Source organism: Calypte anna, chromosome 20, assembly GCF_003957555.1.
Source record: "Calypte anna isolate BGI_N300 chromosome 20, bCalAnn1_v1.p, whole genome shotgun sequence".
NCBI lineage: Eukaryota > Metazoa > Chordata > Aves > Apodiformes > Trochilidae > Calypte > Calypte anna.
In genome coordinates, this window is record NC_044265.1 from 14,971,099 (window position 1) to 14,995,539 (window position 24,441).

At 45.5% G+C, this 24,441-nt stretch overlaps 2 protein-coding genes across 12 annotated transcripts; one reads left to right on the top strand and one right to left on the bottom strand.

Annotated features, from left to right (window-relative positions):
• Positions 1–410: 410 nt before the first annotated feature.
• On the bottom strand, positions 411–19,649 carry ELMO2 (engulfment and cell motility 2). 11 transcript variants are annotated; one of them, XM_030463390.1, is made up of 22 exons: positions 19,087–19,133; positions 15,135–15,230; positions 14,427–14,552; positions 14,251–14,291; positions 13,952–14,024; positions 13,575–13,625; positions 12,442–12,623; positions 12,253–12,352; positions 11,892–12,043; positions 11,185–11,263; positions 7,212–7,262; positions 6,775–6,897; positions 6,012–6,146; positions 5,501–5,605; positions 5,316–5,424; positions 4,536–4,672; positions 4,045–4,208; positions 3,849–3,961; positions 3,433–3,540; positions 3,013–3,095; positions 2,607–2,684; positions 411–2,099 (listed from the first exon to the last, which is right to left on the bottom strand). In XM_030463390.1, the coding sequence occupies exons 3-22, from the start codon at positions 14,502–14,504 to the stop codon at positions 1,899–1,901; spliced, it is 2,163 nt and encodes a 720-aa protein (XP_030319250.1). In that variant the 5' UTR covers positions 14,505–14,552; positions 15,135–15,230; positions 19,087–19,133; the 3' UTR covers positions 411–1,898. The 11 variants fall into 11 exon arrangements, with proteins under 11 accessions (XP_030319250.1, XP_030319252.1, XP_008496118.2 ...); XM_030463392.1 differs by having other exon boundaries at positions 14,427–14,555; XM_008497896.2 differs by lacking the exons at positions 15,135–15,230; positions 19,087–19,133 and adding exons at positions 10,545–10,580; positions 18,592–19,057.
• SNRPB (small nuclear ribonucleoprotein polypeptides B and B1) lies at positions 19,613–23,874 on the top strand. The gene is made up of 7 exons (XM_030463404.1): positions 19,613–19,748; positions 19,855–20,006; positions 20,415–20,526; positions 20,784–20,936; positions 23,047–23,185; positions 23,334–23,459; positions 23,685–23,874. The coding sequence occupies exons 1-7, from the start codon at positions 19,746–19,748 to the stop codon at positions 23,720–23,722; spliced, it is 723 nt and encodes a 240-aa protein (XP_030319264.1). The 5' UTR covers positions 19,613–19,745; the 3' UTR covers positions 23,723–23,874.
• Positions 23,875–24,441: the final 567 nt, after the last annotated feature.

A 24,441-nucleotide genomic window follows, 5' to 3' on the forward strand; every position in this document is an offset into this window, starting at 1 on the left:
AATGGCAGAAGATTTGGTCATTGTGTAGCTGAAAGGACCAAAATACCCTGTTAGTTTCCTGCAAGGTAGCCCTTCCCAGCCAAGTACTATTAGGAAGCAGATCAATCATTTCTACATGGCTGCCAGCAAGCTATCAAAGACCCTGCATGCCAGTCCCACCAAGCTTAAGAAACACCCACTTGAGAAACTGACTCTACCAAAGCACTTTCTTAGCCCCACCAGATGGCTCCCAGGGAAGGTAGTGTTTGTACTTATGGGGAGACAGTGACATATAGGAAGCTCCAGTGCAATCCAAGTAACATGACAGAGCTATAGAATAAAAACAAAAAACCCAAACAACCCAACCCCCCACACACACCAAAAAACCCCCAACCAAAACCAAAACCAATACCTAAAAAACCCCCCAAAAAACCCAAGAAGCCCTTAACTGCCTTTCACTACATTAGAAGAAAACAGCCCACAAACATCTATTGACAATGTAGACATCTGACCAGACCCAGAAAAAACCTAAACATTTTCCTTAGAGTAACTCTTCAGTGCCAACATTGGTCAAACATCCTTCACTCCTTATGTTTCTGTCCCGTTCCCTGTAAATTGTCTTGCAACAATCCACAGCACACACTCAATCCTGGTGCAGCTCTTTACAGTCTTGTTCCCCTTTGTGTATAGGCTATCACAGGAACTAGTTCTACTGATCTAGTGGCATGCTATGCTCAGGAGTGGTACTGCTACACATGGGGAGAGAGTACTCTTCAAAAAAACATGGTACATGTTTATGTAAGACATTGCAAACCTTGCCAGGGATCTTAGGCCAGATGCTGTTCAGTGTTGGTTCAGTAGCATGAAGATAACTGAACCAACATAATGTATGGCCAAAGAACTGCTGAAGTATCCAGAGCTCTGTGCTCTGGATACTTCACTCCTTGGTCTCAGCTACAGTAGTTTTTGTGTCATGTGTGACGAGCTTCTATGATAAAGACCAAATTCCAACCAGAGAAAACTCCAGAAATTACATAGTAGCTTGAAACGAACATTAAAAAAAATAACTTGAAGAGTCAATTTGTGGAGACCAAGGATTCGCATAGTTAGGTCCCGATGCGTCAGAGGCTCCTTCAGAAACTTAAGTGCGGAGCAGCCCCTACACTCCAGCCAGTGTCCGGACTGCCCCATCAAGGCAGTGCAGCTGAACCGGGACTGACGCCGCTGCCCACACCGCAACCTCTGAGACAGAGCCGGCACCACGGGAACGCAGCTGCCCCCAGGAGGGGCCAACCCGGGGCCCTGCGGCTCCAACGAGGCCCGAAAAGGGCTTCGGAACTGCACACCGCCCTGCCCTGCCCCGCCCCGCCCGCCCTACTTGCGGGGCCCCCCGGCGGATGCAGTCGGGCCAGGAGAACGCGGCCCGCGGCCGCACAGAGCAGCACCTCGCCAGAACGCGGGCGAGAGCCGAGGCCAAAGATGAGGAGGAGGTGCAGGAGGCTGGCCAGCAGCGGGAAGAGGAAGCATTGCGGGACCGACAGCCGCCATCACTACCGCCCCGCCCCTTCATATGCCACTTGTAGGTGCCGCCGATGGAGAAGCCGTAGTAGAGCAGAACCGCCCGCCCCTCCCCGCCAAGAGTCCCAGGCCGCCGCCGCGTCGGGACAGTGGGGCGGCTTTGGGGGTCCGCGCCGGAAGGAGGGGCGGTACCGGTGAAGGGGCGGCTGGCGTGCGGAGCGGTGACGGCACGGGCAGAACGGTCCCCGTTCGGAAGGAGGCGGCAGCCGGAGCAGCGTCACGGTCGTGTTGCAGCTCGTACAAAAGTCGCGCTTCGCGGGCAGCCCCGCCCCCTCCCCGCGGCCCCGCCCCCCCGCGCGAGAGGCCGGGCGGGAGGCGCGCGCCACCGCCCCGCGGCCCTCTCAGCCGTAGTGGTAGACGAAGTCGTAGCTGCTCGGCTCCTTAGGAATGGGCGGCGGCGCCTCGGGGATCTGGATGTTCTCCAGGTCCAGCAGCCTCAGCTTCATCTCCATGCTGAGCAGCGTGTCCAGGTCGCTTTTAGTCAGCTCACTGGACATGTCCTTCCCCAAGAGAGCATTGAGACCATCTATCCAGATACAGTACTGTGGAGAAGAAAGGTAATTCACAACTCCAGCATGAACAACAGGTTATGTTGAATCTTTTTATCCATGCAACAACTACGAGATCCTCCTAAAAAGCTCTAACATAGGAAACATGGAATGGAGTGAACCTATGGGGGGAAAAAACCCAACCCCAAAACAGTGCACATGAAAATTTTGAAAGGCAGTTAGTTAAGAGGCCTAGAGGTCAGCATGACCCCATGACGCCAGGAGAGGGCCACGTTTCTACTGTGGCATAACAACAGAAAAAGTGAAGCTCTTTTAGGCATCAGTGTCTATAGAATGGGAAAAAGGGGACCACTGCCTGCAGAGGAGAAAAGAGAGTAGACTAAGGGAAATTTTAAGAATCACAATAAGCATTGATGCCATTTTCCAAGAATGAACCTGGTGGGAGTCACTGCTCAAGCCTTTAATGAAAAGCAACTGATCTTTCGTTGTCTCTGAAGTTAATTGCTTTGTATTTTACTGCTTAACAGCTATATTTCTTACCTCATATTTATTGGGTGCAATGAAATTCAAGGTCTCATCAGGATCGTATAATATCGAGAAGGCCAATTCTAAAACTTCCTGAATGGAAAAGAATCTTTCACTCATCGACTGAACAAAAACATCATAGCACACACCTTCTGCTTGCTAACCCCTCAAGAGAAGTTACAGCAGCCCAATGCACTTTCCCATACCAGTCTTTGAGCAGCTCTGGGCAGCCTGTAGCATGACCAGACCATGCTCACAGCACCAAGCAACCACAATGAGTATTAGAAGAAGGCCCAGGTGTGAGATGGGCTTTGTAAAATATACCCTTGCAGTGTGGAAGACCATTTCCTCCTGCTGTTTGCTCTCACAGTCTTCAACTCTAACACTAGATATGAATCAAAAGCAGAAAGGAAGCACTTACCTTGTTCTGTTTCAGTGCACTTTTCTCCTTCATGTGTGGACAATCCTTCCCTGTGACAATGGCTTTGATGTCTGCAACTGGAACTAATAATGAAATTGTAAAGCAAACAAGAAATCTAACCATGAAAAGACAGAACTTTGTTTTGTCTTTGCAACTGAGCATTATTCCTGTTTTTGTAGCTCATTACTGTAGTTTTCCAAAACACATTACCAGCAATATATCCCTGCAGTTGGTGGCTGTAAAAATGCCAAGAAATTCCAAGACCCAAAGGATTTTGTCAAGGACTGAAAGTTGATGTCACTTCAGTCATGTTTCCACCACAGCTCTTTTGCTTTCATCTCTAGGACGGTACTCATAAATGTCTCTAGAGAGCAAAGCACAGAAGAATGCAGTGTGCTCAAAGCAGTAATCAGGATTTACTTTTTTCCTGTAGAGATTCAAAGGTCACCTCCCCCTGGGCATTATCTTCCAGATCTCCGTAGTGTAGCACCTTGTGATTCAGAGCCAGGCGACAATACCAAAATCTTTCTGGAACACACATCAAGTAGAATAAGATGAGCAAGATTATTCACTTTAGGTCCTACAGCCACTGTTTTCCAGTCTCTGCACCCAATCCTTCTAATCCTCTAGTTCCTCAGCACTGCTTCTTGTTCATGAGGTCATGGCTACATTCTTAGAAACACATATCTGCTCCATCCAAACTACTGCCTGGTATAGATAGACCAGGTAACTAGCTTTCCTTTCTGGGAACAAGCCAGCTATCAGATCAATACATAAAATTTTATTTGCCTACAGTTCTTCACATGGAAAATCCACAGAAGATGATGTTACCTTACCTTGTCTTCTGCGATTTCCAATTTTTCGGAAGCTACTTCCCTCACAAAGCCTGTTCAGGCGCTGTTGCTTTATCAGCTCCAAAATTTCAGGTTGGATTTTCTCTCTCAACTCTCTGGCAATAAAATATGGAAGAGTTAAGCAGAAAACTGAGGTAATGGCAACCACAAAAGGCAACTGTTTTTGTTTGGCACTTACACAATAGGTGGTGACTGGAAATCATCTTGGCTCATTCTCTCAGACTGGCGTAGTCGCAGAATTTCAGAATAGCTCAGGCTGCGCAGTTTGCTCTTGAACTGGTCCAAGGAATTGGGTTTAGAGGGGAGAGCCCGTGTGATCTGTTCCCTCACAACCTGCATAACCTAAAAAGGTTGGGCAGGGAGAAAAGCAAGTCACATTCTTGCTGCTTAATGGCAGCAGAGAACTAGGGCATAGATCAGTGGAAGCAAAGAACTGAGATGGAACAAACAGGGCCAGGGGTGTCAATGTACTAGTGACTTTGTAGATTCAAAAAAACAAAAGATTACCTTGGGTCATACCAAATAAAAGTTGGATCATCCTCTGTTTCTGCAAATATCAATGCTCTCTCATACCTTCTTGTGCCCTACACTTTAACCAAGTGTACAGGCTGGCTGAACACGTGCTGTTCTGCAAAAGATTCTACAAAAATACCTCATCTCCGCTCTAACCTTATTAAAATCTTCTGCTGTTGCCCTCATTTCTTTCCAGGTCTTGTTCAACAGCTGTATGCAGATGGCAAACAGCTCCTCAAATGCACGGTCATGGGTGAAAAACATGGGGTGATAGTCATTTCGGCCTTCATTGGCTTCAGGAAGAAAGAAAACCACAACTATGTGAGCTTATTGCACAAGACCTATGAAGAGCAACTAAAATCCACTACAGTGACAGAAACATGATGATGTACAATAGTACTAACTCAATGAGATTAACACAGTTCAATGCTTTGTCTCCACATACACAGCCTACACCAGGAATGGCAACTATCCTGACATGAGCTTCTGTGACTCAAGTGTCCTTTTCACACCAATCCTCCCAAATGACTGCTTGCAGTTGTTTCTCACTTCCCTCTGGCAGAATTTCTTACAGTGGTTAATTGCCTCAGAATGCTGTTTTAAGGCTAACAGAGCTACTAAACTTCTCTGAAGTTCATGATGGTTTCTAGAGCATTATTTTTTTCATATAGCACACTGCAGAAGTTTCAGGAAGTTTAAGCCTTTCACTGTTAGTTTTTCTGGGGAACCAGCGTGCACACAATAATATTTCTTGCTTTACTTTGATATTTGTATTATCACTGGGACACTGACACTGCAACTCCAAGCTCTCCCAATCCTTACATGGCAGAAGTGAGATCAAAGTACAGACACTTGTGAATGCTGGTCAGCCTGTAAGCTACTTCCAGAAGCACTAGCCCAGCAACTTGGAAAACTGGGATAATACATAGTACTTACGGAGTTCCCCAACTTGCAGGATCTCGCAAAGCATCCTGGTAAGCTCAATGGCACTGCGCCCAAAGGGACACTCGTGCTTATCTTCTCGACTGCTGTTCTCCAGAACAATCTAAAAGAAGAGGATGCAACACACAATAAAAGCTGCTGAAGTGTTGGTGTCTGCAAAAAACAGCAACTTCACTTACCCTGATATAGGTATCCTGATGAAATTTTGCCAAGTAGAGCATGTTGTCCAGTGCCAGCATCCCTGGAGGAGTCTGAGTAAAATCCATGGCTGGATTGATGTGATTCTGGGAGAAGAGTGTGTAGAAAGAACCCAAACAAATTAGCTGAAAGAAATAACTTAAACTTCTCTGAATGAATTTTACAACTTGAGGTCCCTCAAACACTCCCTCACACCTATCCAAGAGGTAACCTTGGACACCTGCTAACAACACTATCTAAACTTTCTAGACAAGAGGCTGATTCCAAATACTTCATGGAATAGGTGCATATGGTAAGTAAATATCCCTAGAGAACATGCCTGGCATTTAACCAGTCAGCTAGTTCGTAACGATCTTCCCTGAGTCTAAAACTCATATACAGAAATATGGTAAAGCAAACAGCTATTTCGGTTCCTTATATCCTTGCCACTGTGATGGAGATTGCTTAGATTCTGTTTACATGCTTTACAATCAGCACTCTCTAGATGCATACAGTGAATCCTAGCATCTTGTAGTCCTTGGTGTACATGGCTTTGCGTTTTTCTGTTCCACTGCCAGGGACGGTGTTGCTGTCAGACTCTGCATCAAATGCAATTCTTCTCAACTCAAATATGATGTCTCTCTGTGCCTGAAGGGCAAAAGACAGAGAAATGGTAAAATGTGATCAACGTTTTGGGGCAGTATTTTCATAAAATGCACAGTCCCACTTCTCTCTCTAGAGCTCACACAGTGAATACAGAGATGCAAAAGGTTATTACCACTATGTAGGAAGAGGCAATACATTTCAAAATGGCAAATTTCAGTCAGTTGGGTAACGCAAATGGGTAATGTAAAATGTTTGCGTGTATTTTCCTTTAATTGCCCCACATTTAATTGTAGCTAACTCCTGGGCATTCAGATAATGCTAAGGAATGCATCTAATGACTGAGTAACAACTTAAAAATGCTCAGCTTCCTTGTATACTGCAAGAAAATGGATAAAATTATGTGACCTCCATATGGGTGGAGTAATCAGTTTGGCAGCTGGCATCACACTGGTCAAGAAAGGAATTTATGACTCCTACTAACCACTTGCATCTCTAAAGTTCCCATTGCAGGATAGTATTGAGTGTACCCTAATCTAAAGGACTACATTGTCAAGGGTGGTCCTGAAACTTTATGCACCATCTATTGCAAATTCTGTGGAGCTAAGCAGCTCAGGAATAAGGCCCCATGTACATCCTGTTCTATCAGATCTTACTCAGCTGTAATAGTGACCTGATCATTAGGATCCATCTTGGTCATCATCCTCTCTTCCAGGAGATTAAAGGTCAGAACCTGTAGCACGTACAGCTGATGTGCCATTTCTGTTTTAATTGGGCGGTTTCCTCTGATCACATGCTGCAAAATAAAGGACAGGATAGAAATGAAAAGGATACAAGAGAAAACTGAAGCATTAGCATTTGCCAGGCTGCATGTACATCTCTGTATATGAAGATTCAGCTGTTGAACCTCCATATTCCATCAGAAGCATAATGATAGTTCTTTGTAACAGCACACTGATAACTCCCTTTTGAACAAGTGGCTCCAAATTTACCTCTGAAAGAGTCACTTTCAGGAAAGTGCTTTGAGGGCAGCAGAATTTTTCTCTGCATAAGTGAAACCTCTATTGAGAGAATATTAGGAAACACTCTTGTCATTCCAGACATACTTACATTTAAGATTATAGACCTCAGGTGCTTCTGGGCAAATGCATTAGCCATTTCCTGTTATGGAATTCAGAGATGGAATAACATGAGTGAAATATAAACAAAAAGCCCGCATTGTGCAGAAAGGTGAGAAAGAAGGAAGCCTATGAACTGAAGATAGCACTGGCACACAATAAAGTGCATTTACTACAAACTGTCAATCTAGCATGTCAATCTCAGCCCAAAACAAGCATCAACTTGGGATATAAGGGTCATCTTTATGTGGCACAATTCACAGAGGGCTCCCCTACAAAACATCATTAATACAAAGAAAGGCACTAGTGTTGTCAAAGAACAGAAGGAAATTTAGCTTAACATTGGACATCTAATGATACTTCAATATCCAAAGATACAGGGTGCATACTGTGGGTTGCCCAGAAAAATCTGTCATCTACAAAAGTTTCCTTCAGTTAGCATTTCACAACTTTCTATACTTAGGCATACAATCAAGATAAGAAGGGCTAGAGGATGTAGTTTTCAGGTCTCCTCCCTCCAAAATTCACATTTCCTTTTACTCAATTCCTAGAGAGATATTTAGAAATTGTAATTTTAAAGACAATTTGCAGAAGCACTGAAGTTTACAAAACCAAAGCGTAAACAATTTTCATGCTTAAAGGAAAGCTTCCAGTTTTCTCCTTCAGTGCACGGCTTCTTTCCCCAGATGAGCGTTTCCCAACCATCACATTATGATGACAGTCACAGCAGATGCCACTATCTGCTGCAAGCCTTCAGATCCAGGACCAATTACACATGCACCTGCAAAAATTTAACCTGTTCTTTTCTAGTAAACTGTGAAGACATACTTTAAAAATACCAGCAGTCTCATTACACCTGCTAGGAAAGTGGTTTATATCATAGAATCATAGGAAGTTAGGGGTTGGAAGGGACCTTGAAAGATCATCAAGTCCAACCCCCCCTGCCAGAGCAGGGTCACCAATAGCAGGTCACACAGGAACACATCCAGGTGGGCTTTGAACGTCTCCACGGAAGGAGACTTCACAACCTCCCTGGGCAGCCTGTGCTGTGCTCTGTCACCTTCACAGTGAAAAAATTCTTTCTTGTATTTATACAGAACCACCTATGCTCCAGTTTATAACTGCTGCCCCCTGTCCTACTGTTTGTCACCTCTAAGAAAAGCTTGACTCCATTCTCCTGGCACTCACCCCTTACATATTTATAACCATTGATGAGGTCACCCCTCATTCTCCTCTTCTCCAAGGTGAAGAGACCCAGCTCCCTCAGCCTTTCCTCATAAGGGAGATGTTCCACTCCATCATCTTGGTCACTCTGCGCTGGACTCTTTCAAGCACTTCCTGGTCCTTCTTGAACTGAGGGCCCCAGAACTGGATGCAATATTCCATATGCCGCTTCATCAGGGCAAAGTAAAGCGGGAGGAGAACCTCTCTTGTCCTACTAGCCACCCCCCTTCTAATTCACCCCCAGGATGCCATTGGCCTTCTTGGCCACAAGGGCACATTGCTGGCTCATGGTCATCCTTCCATCCACCAGCACTCCCAGGTCCTTTTCACCTATGCAGCTATACTGTCCAACAGCTCAGTCCCCAACCTATACTGGTACCTGATATAAATACTAATGTCAAGATGGAATATTATCAGCAGTTTGCTGTTATAAGCAAAATCTTTGGGTAAGAAAAATCTGTCAGGCAATACATCATTTGGAAGAACTCCAGAACCACCAGTGCAAGATCTCTTCACGTTCCTGTGCGGTGCAGATTAAGAACTGGAAGCAGATGTGCAGTCTTAGATAATTGCATTCAAATCAGCTGTACACTCTGAGCAATCCAAAACTGTTCCAACTGCTCATATCAACCCTGCTCTTGACAGGCTTTACAAGGAGTCTGGCAAAATGTGTATACTATCCTCATTTCAAGTCCTTGTTATCACTTTTTGCTCTAGACAGAAACCTCAAAAAAACCCAGAAAATTATATACTGGCTGATAGTCACACCATAATGGCTGCAAGTTCAGCAGCACTCATGTTACAACCAAAATGAGTCAGCACTTGAGTGGAAGGTATCAAAAGAGCAACAAGATGAAGTAGGAAGTGGTTTCAGACATAACACACTGCCCTCTGAGTCAGTTTTTATACTATGATTTGTGAGATGTAGTACTGAGAATAGAAAAAGGCCTGCTGTTAGGATTTGTTCCTGCATGCAACACAAAGAATCCTTACTCTGAGGGAATTAAATTGTACATGGGATGAAGTAGCAGGTGACTAAAGCAGATAAACAGTGTGAAGGACAAACACAATTAAGCAATTCTAAATAGCACTGTAAGAACCACGAGCATGCACATAGCCTAACCACTGCTAAGGGATCTATGTTCTACTGCAAGTCCAGTAACGCCCACTTTGCATCTTGATGGGGTCATAGAATCACAGAATTATTGATCTTGGAAGAGATGTCTTGAGATCAACTAGTCAAGTTCCCCTGGTTCAAGCAACTTCAGACAGAGCAGGATGCACAGAACCATGTCCAGTCAGATTTTTAACACCTCCACTGATGGAAACTCCACAAGCTCTCAGTGTAAACTGTTCCTGGGTTTGATGACCCTCTCATTACTTTTTGTTTGGTTTTGTGTGTGCATATGTTCCAGTGGAATTTCCCAGGGCTTGAGCTGTGCCCATCTCCTCCTGCCCTGTCAGCAGGCACTATTGAGAAGAGATGTACTTCCTCTTATTACCTTCCATCAGATACTTAACCATAATGGCAAGACTTCCCTGAGCCTTCTCTTCTCAAGACTGAGCAATTCCAAATCTCTCAACCTCTATTATAAAATATATTTGAGCCCCTTAATAATTTTCATGGCCCTTTGTGGTCATGTGGATGGTGTTTCAAGGTGTGAAAAAAGAGAAAGGAGAAGGAGAGGGAAAATGAAAACAGTGAAGGTTCCCTCGGAATTTTGTTCACTATGAAAATTAATATCTTGGCCAAATGACCAACAGAGGAGGGCATAAACTGTAATTCTCCTGTTTAAGGAGATCCAGACTTCTAAAGAAATGGTTCCACTTGGTTCACGGCGGCCTGTCTTGTGGTATAATTTTCTTTTACAATCATCTTTATCTTGTCTGCACAATAAGTCATTCAAGATTTATCCTACTACTGCTTCTTCTCCCCATCAAGGTCTGTGTATATCCCCAGGAGTCCTCCCGCCCTTCTCCCTAGGCTCATCCCGTACCTGAAGCCTGTATACATCATCTCCGAGTACATGGAGGCGTAACTTGAGAAAAGCTAACATGCCTATAGTTCTGCATGACCAGCCCCCAGGCTTGAGTTACTTACGGTGATGGGCAGGTCTAGTGGGTTAAGCAGCTTGTCCTGCTGGCGGAAAGCAAAAAAAGGCACAAAGAGAAGCAGACAGGATTTAGCTCAGAGTCCAGACATAAGCCACAAACAGGGCACTAGAGAAGAAAGGATTCACACACATAATACAGACATATGCACATCTTGCATATAGCTGAGATCCTGGGATTTTCCTCAGAGCAGGACAGGAGTTTCATTTCTCACATACACTGGCAGGAATATCCCCCTATGAATTATGAAAGGTCCCTTTTTTTGGGAGATGGAGCTGTTTGTTTAGTAAGTGCAAAAAAACCCAAGAACTCTACAGCCTACAACTCAAATAAGGAATTAACTTTCTTTTAAAAAAAACAAAAGCCAAAACAAACAAACCTGCCATGCTGTATGGAGAATTACTTTCTGTCTCAGGGTCTTGCAGATTCCTTTGTGACCATCTGCTAAACACAGATGTGCTGCTTCAGAACACCTGATTAATGGGATGATACTTTTTCTCCTATGTTGCCACACTGAAACAGCTACGTAGGTTCTTGGCAGGGTCTGATGGTCTGTCTTGCCCAGACAATTTCTGAGCCTTAAAGTATTAACCATTATTAAGATTTAAAGTCAAAAAGCAAGAACAAACCTGTCTCTTGTCCTCAGGTGCCTTCAGGAAGAGGGCATTGATCAGGGCTATGGCATACGTCTGAATCTCTTGGTTTGAGCTGCAGAAAAAAAACTGGGAGCATCATAAGAGAACATACAGCATAGAACTTTACAACTTGATATTTTGCCTGCATTGAAAGAATATTTACTAGAGCTATCTTGAATTTCTACAGACAAGCAGGATTAAGGTAATCTACAGTCATGCCATCCAGCTCTTCATAAGGCCTGCAAAAAGCTGACAAATTTGCCGACTGATAGCCCCATTATTCAGAAGATTGTGCAGACTGCAGCACAGCAGAGCTCAGAGTTCAGCATCACCACAGCTTGTTTCCAGTCCTGAAACTACCTCTGTAAAGCCATTATACTGCAGTCTGTTGTATGGATACAGCTGGAAACTTACATGGAGCAAGTAATTTTTCTCCCCTATTTCAATAGAAGACACCAAACACAAATAGAGCATGCTCTCTTTGTTATGTTGTCCAACCTCAACAGCCCAACCACAGCTTGGTTCCAGAACACAGAACATATTTTTCCAGGACTTTACTTTTAAAAAAAAAAATTGTTAGAAATCCGTAGCCCTTTAAAACTAGCATCTTAAAGTGTTTAAAATGTAAAAGAATGTATTTATAAATGAGCAGGTATTCACAAAATGTATTTAAATCACACCACTGCTGAGTGGATACTCACACTTGCAGATGAGAAATGAGCTGCCCCACAGTGATCTCTTCTGCTATCTTTTGGTACAGAGTCTGACTGTTTAGCACCATGCTCTCTAGAATGGCTAGGGATCGTTGGAGGATGGAGACATCTACCATAGGTTGACTCACATACCCTGCAATCTAAAACCAGATGAACCAGCAGGTCAACAGATGCCCATTCCGAAAGCCCTGTGGTGAGTGAGACAAGCTAAGTGAGACAGGGCTCAGAAAGCCGAGTGCACTGTGCTCTCAATGAGAACTCAGCTTCTACAAGTCATCCTGCTCTTCCTGGAAGCTGCATTAAAGCACGAAAAGAAATAGATCTGCTCACTTCCTTTACCCAAACTCACCTGTTTGATGAAGGTTATTGAGACCATGTCCCAGGATACAATACCGTGGTCCATGAGCTCCAAGAAGGCAGTCAGGGTGAAAGCCAACATCTCACTGTAACTGAAAAAATGAAGAATGGCACTTCAGCAAGCCAAATTAGACCTTTATTTGAGGCCCAGGTGCAGAGCCCTGGAATACAGGAAACTTACTGTGACAGAAGCTTGGTCCCACTCTCCACAAGCCGTGTCAGCACTGTAATCCCTTCCATGTTGATGAACTCTGTGGCAAAGGTCACATCTGCTGAAAGTTTAGCCAATTCCTTCATGGCATCCAGTCGGGCTTCCATACTGTGTGACTGGATCCTCTCCATCAGCTGGCGAGCTGCCCTAGACTAGAAGGAAAGAGGAATCATACCAGTTACAGACTAGTCACCTGCAGGATGAGTTCTGCCAGCATCAGCATCCTGTCAGAAGTCCATGGATGGGCAGGGAGACCACAGCAAGGGTAGAGAGATACTAACAATAACAGGACAAGTAACAGCAGTCAGGAAGTTAAGATAGATTGAAAAAACACTGCACTCAGCAATATTTACAGCCAAGCAGGAGGTGAATAAAATGCTATTTTACATGTAAGCAAATGCCTGGTTTTCTCCTTGGTATGTGAAGGTGGATATAGAAATATGGACTGAAGCCATTAAAGAAATTAAAGAAACATCTCTCATAGATTCAAAGAAAAGCACAAGCTCATTTTGTGTATTCACATGACATTCTGTAGGATTTCTTAGAGTATTTCTTGTATCCTCTCAACCACCTCTTGCCCAAATGACTTCTTCCTATTCCACTCAATTTCAGCTATGTATCATGATACTTGCACAAAAAAAGTTTAAGAATTTCAATAAAAAAGAAGCTGTAGCAAGTCTACAGAAGACAGCTGTTGAGGTCACAATAGCAAGAATTCACTGGGAACCCCTCTGAAATTTTTCTCTTATTTTAATTTTTGCATTAAGCCACCAATACTGTTGCTTTCTGACTAATACTACTAACTGCACTCTCTTTGGAAATGCATCTGTCAGGTGCTTTACAACATGCTAATCTAGAAGATGTAATAAAACTGTACACGGGATTTTTCTATAGAAAGTCCTGATAGCAGAGCATCCAAAGGGAAGATACACACCACAACCAGGAGGGAAAACAAAAGTGTTCACCTGATTATGCAGAAAGGCCTGCACCAAAGGTAAGTCCCCTACAGTTTGGGGAGAAGGAGAAAGAAAAGCTGAGAGGCAAGAAACAGCCTACCATATGAGGATACCAACTGAAAAAAAGGGATGTGAGGAAGCATTTACCGGGGAAACTGCCAGCTGCAGGATAGTTCCATTCTTGATGTCACAACGAGTCTGAAAGAAAACATAAACTTTAAACTGTAGAAAAGTTCGGGGAAAAGAATGCAACTTGAACTACAGTGCAGATTTATATGCACAAGTAAAGGAGTTCCTATACCACACAACCCTGCTGAGGGTTCAGAATTGAGTCCTCACGCCTATGGCCATGCAGACGGACAAGTGCAAGGCTCCTGTTGAACAAGACCATTCAAGTCTGAGTATTTTTGATAGCAGAGATGCTGGCCCCCAAGGATTAGTAACAGTGTTGTTTCATGACACTAGTTCAAGGCATTCTGCACTCTTGCCCAGGACATCATCAAATTGCTTCCTCTCACACTGACCTGTTCTGTGATGTACAGCTGAGGACCATCAGCATAGCGCAAGGTGTAGTATTCAGGATTTGTCAACGACCACCTGGCAGAGGAAGAAGGATTCGTAAGCTTTTCCCTCCTCTTTCTTCAGGATCTTGATTAAGAACAGATCCTTATCTTCCTGATTTAAATCCTGGCCCATTCCATGGCCAAAAGTGGCAGCAGACAGCATGGATCATGCTGGCAGCACAGAGACAAGCAGAAAAGACTTTGCACAAGATTTTTCAGGGCGTAAGACTTTCTCCACATGGATTCAGAGAAGCACTCACCCATCACAGACCTCCTTGATGATGGAGGCAAGAGGCCTTTTCTAGAAAAGAAAGAGAGAGTTCTCAGTAGCCACATTCTTCTCAAAAAGAAAGGAATATAGCCTATTTCTACGCTCTCACAATTCAGTATCAAGGTAGTGGTGCATTTCCTACCCCATCGGGTTCCCAGGTCTCACCTGATCTATTTCCAGCAGCTGGGCATTGGCACCTGGCCACTCAACAGCTACTTTCACAATGTCTGAAGGTGGTGGCATTGCTCCAGGCTGCTCCAAGTGCCTTTACAACAGCATACGCTCCCACACCTGCTAAAAGAAAGGATAGTGAGCACCTCTGAAAACTGTTTCAACTATTACATTGCATCTAACACCAAGCTTCAAAACACTCCCTAAGATCAGCCCTGTGGTTTGCTGGGCCTGCTAGGGACAAAACATCCAATACACCAGAGATAAGTCCCTTATACTAAAACAGCACAGTGTAAAATGGTATGCCCAAACTTATCATCTCAGGAATACTTTGAGATCTTGTTGAGATACTCACACAAGAAGGAGAGTCACTCTGATCAACAAAGCCCCAACAGCCACCCACTGTCCATACTGCCAGGTGAGTTTACAGGACTAGTAAAACAATAGCTCCCTAGGTTCAGCTACTGTCTGTATGCAAGAGGGAAAACATACTGTCTAGGTAGCCTCCCTCCCATGGTCTGGTGTTTACTGATTACCCAACTAATATTTTTCAGATACCTTGATCCACTCAGGACACCCAAACAGGCTCCTAGGCAGAGCGGCAGCAGCTAGCTTTATTCCATTATTTTCCTCTAGTATCATAAATGCAAAACATTTATATTGAACACAGAAGTTAACTTGGCATTTTCTCTGGAGGTCTACCTTCCACTCCTTTATCTGGCTTAGAGCTTAAGCTTGTGTTCAGTGTTTGGTCCCAGACTGCTGTCAGACATGCTGGTTTGTGCTTCATCTGGTAGGCTGTAAAGAAATGCACTTGTTCAGTTCCTTTTTAACCCTCTCATGGGTGGAGGAAGTAACCCTGTTCTCTCCCACAATGCACCTTGGGAAAAAGTCCAAGACCAAAGACCAAGGAGCTGCAAAGACACCTTGCCCAGGAAACTAGACAAGGTGACTGTCCTGGAAAAGGGAACTTCTATGAAGGTAGCCAACTCTACCACAATAGACTAGTATGGCTGGCCTGTAGAAGATGCTGACCTAGAGATTCACTGATATTTCATTTCATAATCCTCAACAGAATACAATAAAGCCATCTCCTGCTCCAAGACTCACTCTGGATAAATTTTACCACTCTCATCTTGACAACAAACTGGAAAGCCTGTCCATCAGAGAAGGTGCATTAGGTAAAAAAAAAATCTAGCTTAGACAACATGAGGTCACACAAAGGAAGACTGCTCACACATTTGTAAATGTTAAATTAGTGTTTCAAAGAAGCCTTGGCAGCCCACAGAGCCAGGCCAACTCACAAAGAGAAAGCACTGAGCATAAGCTGTCCTACAGAAATGCCATCTCCAAAACCCCTGATCATGTACTAACATTCTCTGCTTTCTCCACAGATTTTTATTATCATTTTTCTATTCTCTCACTCCAAGACTGAAACGTAAAATTTACTCTTCACTAAGAGAGACATGCTAACTTGCAGCAAATATGTTCTCAAGAGGCATCCAACCCTAAAAGCATACACAGCTGCTGGTGCTATTTTCATACCCATAACAATCAGTAAATCAGACCCTATTCCTTTCTTCAACAATAATCCTGAAGCAATTGGTCTTAATTTGTCCAAAGTAAACTAGAAATTCAGGCAATAAAGCATAAGGAACCCAGGATGAGAACACCACCTTTCCTCATTGCATAAGCACAGCAAAGCCCTGTGATTAACCTAATAAAACTGCTATCAGTCACCCTCACTTCTTTTGCCTGAAACACACACACACCAAAAAAAAAAAAAAATTTAGACTTTCAAATGTCTTTCGCGGTGATAGCTCAAAACAGGGATAATTCATCAAATAATCTTTAAATACACTATGGAAATTACTAGTGTAAATGCAGAAGCACAGCTCTGTATGTATTCCCTGGACAAAGTGTCTAAACTGCACAATTCCTCCAGTCCTGCAGGATTTACATGTTTTCATACTTAAAGTCTAGAAACAACAAGCAGTTCCCAAACGGCATATGATTTTTCACTTTTTCACTCACTGCAGCTCAAACTTATGATGGTCTAAACCTGAAAGCCCAAGAGATCTTAGGCAAATAACAAAAGCAAGTGTCATCTCCAATAGTCAGACTGGATTGCAATAACAGAACAGATAATTACTTCTTCCCCAAGTGAACCAAGTCACACCTGGAAACCTGCTAAATCCAGTGTCCAAGGTGTAGCAAATGTGTAGTGAAGAGGAAAGGCTCAAACATTACTTCCTTGAGCATTAAGAACTGAATCTGCAACTGCCATTTAATTACCATTTCTTCCTTCAGCCTCCTGAAGTACAGTCATAGTCCTTTATTTATACTGATAGTTGCTTCTGCAGAGCATAAGAAAATACAGTACTTTATATGCCAAAACACAGACACACAGATTGCTGTAGGTAGAAGCCTTTATAAATGTCTAACTTGTCATACCTCCCTTTTAAAGCGAGCATCCTTGCATCATTCAGGGAGTGGAAGTTCACATTAAAACAAAATAACAACATTGATATTACGGGAAATTCTGCAGAAGTCTTGGAATGATCTAGGTTGGAAAAGGCCCCTAATATCATCAACCACAAACCTAACTCTGCCAAGTCCACCACTAAACCATGTCCGTAAGTGCCATATAAATATAACGTCTTCTGTTACAAAAACAAAGGTACTGCATAAGTTGACCCATATTTCTTATAAGCACTCTGCAGTTCCCTTGATGTCCTGACCACTGGAAACAGTAACCAACTAAGTATTATACTAATTTCATATCTCAAAAAAGCTTTCAGCCGCATGCAAACTCAGAAAATAACTCACCATGATATGTTAAACTATTTCAGCCCCAAACTTCTTCCATAAATGAATATACAGTCATGACGGAAAGCCATGTTTCCTATTCCAATCTGTATTCAAGGAATGGCACATACTTAGTGAAACAGAGCTTACAGACCATCTCCTTGCACAGCAGCACCATGGAATGGATATCACATGAGCCTACTGAGGAAGAGATTCAGGCATCAAAATTGTTACCTAAGCAAACCCCAGAGAAGCAGGAATGAAAAACTAACAAATGTAGGAAACTCTCCAAACACATCTCAGTCAAACAATCCTTTGAGGGACCTATACATATCAGTGGCTCAGCAGAAGCAGCTTTTCAGAAGAGGACAATGAATACTGGACTACAAATACAAAGGGTACTTCAGGTCAGCCTCTTAACACAAGGCTGCCTGTCAAAAGCATTCTTTGAAAAGATTTCACTGATGTATCTGAGAGAAGAAGCATAGACTACAGTTTTGCATAACTGTGATTATCAGTTGCTTATGGATCTCTCACAGTACATGGTTATCAACAATTGTAAGCAATTCTCAGTTTTAAACAGGGAGACAACAGCCAAGCCAAAATACAGCAAAGACTAATTCACTCTGCTTCTACAGAGTGAGTTCCTTCATACAAAGCAGTGTCATATGGATAGATAGATAGATAGATACAAGGCAGGGAGGAATCAGCAGAACCACTAATAACACAAGCAGAACCACTAATAACACACTAGTCAAGAGAGTTCTGAGAAGCTGCAAGCTAAAAAAACTAGAGTATTTTAAACAGAATTTTCCTATTCACAAACTGAATCTCTTTTTCATTACACAGAGAGAACAAACTGTGCTGCACACAGAATGAAAATGAGGAGCATGAAAGAACATTCCATGAAAAAGAAAAGCTTCCTGGACGAATACCCCAGTCAACAAGCAAACATCCAGTCAGTTCTCAGCAAGTTGCCCAATGGTGGTGCCAACAAATCAAACAGGAGGTGGAAGCTCTGTTAGCAGACTGTGTGCAGAAAGCACAGCTTCCTTGACCAAGCAGCCTGAGGGTAGAAGATAGAGTTCAAGCTGAGGGCTACATACAGTTTTCTGTGTTACCTCATATAGCAAGCAAAGAAAAACACTTGAGACACCATAGAACCAGGTGGCTCGGATTCTCTGTCTCTGGAATCCTACATTCCTGCAAAGGCTTTCCATAGCTGCACTTTGGCAGTAAAATACTAAGCCTGGCACTGAACTAGGACCCTGAGCATTGCAAGAGAGCTGGGGAGAGACTACCTCTCAGCAAAGACAGAAACCGACAGCCACAGCCAAGAGGAGAAAACTACCTTTTTTTTTATTTTGATATAGTCCAGTGAGCTGGAAGCAGACAGCAGCTCCCAAAGCTTGGGCCAAAACTCAGTGTAAGGCGATAAGCAGTATTCCTGAGGACGCGCTGCCGCTCTGTGCCCCAGGGGAGCTCCCAGGGGAGCGTCGATCCGCGCCTTCCCCGGGCGGCTTCACGGCCCCTCCCCGGTCTCATAGGCGCGAGTCGGCGCGGCGGGCCACGCGCGCACCGGGAGGCGCAGCTCCAGCACTCGTAGCCCAACGGGAGCTCTGGAGGCGGGGGCGGGCACAGGGAAGACCCGACGTCCCACGGCCGAAGCCCTTAGGCCGGGGCCTGTCGGCAGGGCGGGCCACCGGGGAGAAGGACCGCAGGCACAGCGCCGCAGTAGGCCCTGGAGGGCGGCACCGGCACAGGGCCCGCCAACCCCGAGGCCGGCGGCGTCACCGCCCGGCTCAACGCGGAACCCGCGCCCGCCCCCGCACCGCTCTGCGCTCACCCGGCCCCGCCGCAGCTTCGTGCTCCGGCCGCCCGGCAGCTCCGTCGGCCCCGCCAAGGCGCGGCTAGCCATTGGCCTCGCCAGCTGTCACTCAGCCGCCTCACCGCCGATTGGCTGCGGCACACGCGTCACGAGCCAGCAGTGCGTCGCCATGGAGACCGCTGCCAGCTGGCACCACCCCGCCCCCGCGCGCAACCAACCCGCCCGCGCGGTGGCACGCGCTGAGCCCGCCGGACCCGTCAGCCCTCGCGCGTGACGACCCCTTCGGCAGCCTCAATGAGCGGCGTTAAGCGAGCTCTCGGGGCCGCCACGCAAGCGCTCACGCCAGTTCCTCGTGCTAACGGGTGCCCCGGACTCGGGACCCGCGCTCCACCGCTCCATGCGGAGCGACCTCCCCTGCAGTTTTGTCAACCCTGCCCGCGGGCCTGGCGGGGAACGCGTCACAATCCCCTGCGCCCCCTCAGCCGCCGGCACCGCCCACCCCCGCACGACGGGCTGTTCCACTGTACCGGAAATACGTCATCGGCGTGCCGAGGCGAGGCGGAGCGCGACGCTAGTGGGGCAGCCGCGTGCGGCCGAGCGGAAGCCATTGCCGACGGACCTTCCGGCGGAGCGGGACCGAGTGGCGGCGGCGGTAGGGAGAGCGCAGAGCTGCAACCATGGTGAGCCGGCAGCTGCGGCGGGCCCGCGGGGGGAGGAAGCCTGCGTCGCCTTGGTGCGGCCAGGCCGCGCTACCACGGTGCTCGGTGTAACGGCGTTGTCTTGCAGACGGTGGGGAAGAGCAGCAAGATGCTGCAGCACATCGACTACCGCATGCGGTGCATTCTGCAGGACGGGCGCGTCTTCATCGGCACCTTCAAGGCCTTCGACAAGCACATGAACCTCATCCTCTGCGACTGCGACGAGTTCCGCAAGATCAAGTGAGCGGCGCCGGCCCCGCGCTCCCCGCCGAGCCGCGGCTGGCAGCGGCTACTGCTGCCAGTTTCTGTAGGAACAGCCATGGCTTTAGTCTCGCTTGTCAAATCCTCAAACAACTGAGGCTCAAGGGACTCTTCGTTTCATTTCTGTCCTGATAACCAAAGTCCGCCTTTATGTGGTGCCAACACAGTTAGTGTAACAGTTGAGCGTCATTGGGGGATAACACGTAGAAAATTAGACGCATCTTGTGTTTAGACTCCTCTGTGTACTTAGTTGGAGGCATGTCAAAATGTGGGAGTTACTGCAGGTCCTCCTATCTGGATAGCCTGTTACATATGCTGTTGTAAATTTAAAGAGCAACATTGATTTTTAGATTTTTTTTTTTCCCCTCTGTTTTCTTTTCTCACCAGACCTAAAAATTCAAAGCAGCCTGAGCGGGAAGAGAAACGAGTCCTTGGTCTTGTCTTGCTGCGAGGAGAAAATCTGGTGTCCATGACAGTTGAAGGACCTCCTCCAAAAGATGTGAGAAAAATGAGTAAAGAACTAAGGAGAAAGGGAAGGGACATCCCATAAATATGCTTCCTTGTGGGCAAATGCAGCCAGAGTATTTTCCTCAGCTTCTAGATGTTATTGTGACAAGGTCTAATGAAACTTGCTTCTGGAAGTTCTCATGCCTTTGTGGGCTTGGACATTGATTAGCCAGAGTAGAGCTGTGCGCATCCCTAGGATCTGAGGACTTTTGTTTTGATTAATCTTTCTTTTGGGGGATGTCTTTTCAGACTGGGATTGCCCGGGTACCTCTTGCTGGAGCTGCTGGAGGACCTGGAGTTGGGAGAGCAGCAGGGAGGGGAGTACCAGCTGGTGCACCCATGCCACAAGCTCCAGCAGGATTAGCTGGCCCTGTCAGAGGAGTGGGAGGACCATCCCAACAGGTGAGATGCTGTGACAACTCATTAAGGGTTGTCTGGTATATACTGGTGTGGCTTTTAATTCTTGGTACCAATGCAATGCAAGAAATTGCTGGAGCCCTGGTGACAGAGGATATAAAGAAGGCAGAGGTGCTGAACGCCTTGTTTGCCTCTGTCTTTACTCCTGCAGGGTTTCCGCATGAGCTCCAGATTCATTTAGCCCCAGAAGTAGTCAAGATAGATGAGGAGTTTGACATAGTAGATGAGGATTGGGTTAGGGATCAGCTGAGTAATCTGGACATCCATAAGTCGATGGGTCCAGATGGAATGCATCCAAGGGTGCTGAGGGAGCTGGCGGAGGTCATTGCTAGGCCACTCCATCATCTTCAGCAAGTCATGGGTAACAGGAGAGGTGCCTGAGGACTGGAGAATAGCAAATGTCACTCCAGTCTACAAGAAGGGCAAGAAGGAGGACCTGGGTAACTATAGACCGGTCAGCCTCACCTCCATCCCTGGAAAGGTGATGGAACAACTTGTTCTTGTCACTATCTCCAGGCATATCAAGGACATGGGGGTCATCAAGAGCAGTCAGCATGGTTTTATCAAGGGTAAATCATGTTTGACTAACCTCATAGCCTTCTATGAGGAAATTACTAGGTGGATAGATGATGGAAGAGCAGTAGATGTGGTTTATCTTGATTTCAGTAAAGCATTTGACACCGTCTCTCACAGCATCCTTGTAGATAAGTTGATCAAGTATGGGTTTGGTGATCAGGTAGTGTGGTGGATCAGGAACTGGTTGAAAGGAAGGAGTCAGAGAGTTGTAGTCAATGGGGCAGAATCTGGTTGGAGGTGTGTGACCAGTGGAGTCCCTCAAGGGTCGATACTGGGACCGGTGTTGTTCAATATCTTCATCAACGACTTGGATGAGGGTATAGAGTGTACCCTCAGCAAGTTTGCTGATGACACTAAACTGGGAGGAGTGGCTGACACACCGGAAGGCCGTGCTGCCATTCAGAGAGACTTAGACAGGCTGGAGAGTTGGGCAGGGAGAAACATGATGAAATTCAACAAGGGGAAGTGTAGAGTTTTGCATTTGGGGAAGAACAACACAATGTCCCAGTATAGGTTGGGGGCTGACCTGCTGGAGAGCAGTGTAGGTGAAAGAGACCTGGGGGTCCTGGTTGACAAGAAGATGACCATGAGCCAGCAATGTGCCCTTGTGGCCAAGAAGGCCAATGGCATCCTGGGGTGCATTAGAAAGGGTGTGGTTAGTAGGTCAAGAGAGGTTCTCCTCCCCCTCTATTCTGCATTGGTGAGGCCGCACCTGGAGTATTGTGTCCAGTTGTGGGCCCCTCAGTTCAAGAAGGACAAGGAAGTGCTTGAAAGAGTCCAGCACAGAGCTACTAAGATGATTAAGGGAGTGGAACATCTCCCTTATGAGGAAAGGCTGAGGGAGCTGGGTCTCTTTAGTTTGGAGAAAAGGAGACTGAGGGGTGACCTCATCAATGTTTTCAAATATGTAAGGGGTGAGTGTCAGGGAGATGGAGTTAGGCTTTTCTCAGTGGTAGGACAAGGGGTAATGGGTGTAAATTGGAGCATAGGAGGTTCAAGTTGAATATCCGGAAAAATTTTTTTACTGTAAGGGTGACAGAGCCCTGGAACAGGCTGCCCAGGGGGGTCATGGAGTCTCCTTCACTGGAGACATTCAAAACCCGCCTGGACACGTTCCTATGCGAAGTGCTCTAGGTGGCCCTGCTCTGGCAGGGGGGGTTGGACTAGATGATCTTTCGAGGTCCCTTCCAACCCCTAGGATTCTGTGATTCTATGATAATTGGTGGAGTGGAAGAATTGTCATGGTGGTTAATTTTACAAGGGAGCTTGGGCATAGTGAGGCTATAGATCCCCATAGAATCTTCATCTTGTATGATGGAAGAAGAGGCTTGAAAAGTGCAGCTTCTTGCACAGAATTGAAGTGTTACCTGGTGAATTTTGTTACAGCATTTGAATAATACATTGAAAGGAGACTGGCATAATTGTCTAAAGAGATAATAATTTACATTTTATTTTTTAGTTATTAATGTAAAGGAGCTCTTGCGCTGTTTCCCTGTGAACCTGTTTATGTTGTTTACAGGTGATGACACCACAGGGTCGAGGGACCGTTGCAGCCGCTGCTGCAGCAGCCACTGCCAGCATAGCAGGAGCCCCAACTCAGTACACACCAGGGCGTGGGGGTCCTCCTCCACCCATGAGTAGAGGAGCACCTCCTCCAGGTAGGAATTACACTGAGTGGAGCAGCAAGGAGCTCATGTTAGGTGGTAACATTTGTGAAAAAGAGGTATTTATCCCAAGTCTGTTGAAGTGCTGTTATGGAGGATAATTACATTATGTATCTTGGGCCTGCTCTTTCTCTTGCTTAAGGAATGATGGGACCTCCTCCAGGCATGAGACCACCTATGGGCCCACCAATGGGAATGCCACCTGGACGAGGTGCTCCTATGGGAATGCCACCGCCAGGCATGAGACCACCGCCCCCAGGAATGAGAGGTGAGTTGGGGTTATCTTAAATATATATAAGTTGCAAGAAGCCGTAACACTGAATGTTTGAAGGGTGGCATGTTTCAATGCTTCACTAGCTCTGATGGTTGTCACTAAATGCATCAGTGCCAGAAAAGGGTTTCCTGAGGCCTCTTTGAGCACAGGGAAAATGTTCTGGCTTAGCCTTGCTTTTTCTTTCCTCTTCAATATTCTACTCTTTTCCTTTATTCCCAGGACCTCCTCCACCTGGCATGCGTCCACCAAGGCCATAAGATATTCTGTAATGTAACTTTGAAATGTGAGAAGACTGATTAAGGGAATATACTGAGTAGTACTACTTGTCAGATCTTTGCAATATGTATTTTATATTTGCTGCTTGTTAAGCTTGTTCTTTCTAATAAAGCTGGAAAGCCCAGCACCTCGAGTCACTGTTGTACTGGTCTGTCTCAGGAGTGCAGCTGTTACCTTTTGCTACTGCACTTTGGTTGCTGCAGAAGAGCAGGTTTGAAACAAAGAGCGCGCTCTACCAATGGCAAGAAATTAACAGTTGGTTTGGGCCACTTAGGTCTATGTTCTGTATAGGAATTAAAGCATAGAAATGAAATTCAGCAAGACTGGTGAAAAAACGGAGATGGAAAAAAAAATAATCAAAGAGTTTAACACCGTGATGAAATTAAATATGGGCTTCTGGTCAGAACAAGTACAATGGTGCCTGTATTAGAAATAATGATCTCTAATGGGTGCAGTAAATCTGCTTGATCTTTATAGATGGAGCTGTATTGCTACTAGTGAAAAAAAAAAAAAGCCAGGATGAACAATGAACAAATCCATCATTACTTACATACAGTAATGTACAACACCCTGCATTCTGGTTGTAGTCTTGCCTTCATGTCTCAGCTTACAGTTACTTTATTTCCAGTTAAGAGAAAGCTATCTGCCCCCACTCTTAGAAAGGGCTAATAGTTTCTCCAGATAGTAACCTCTTAGAGAT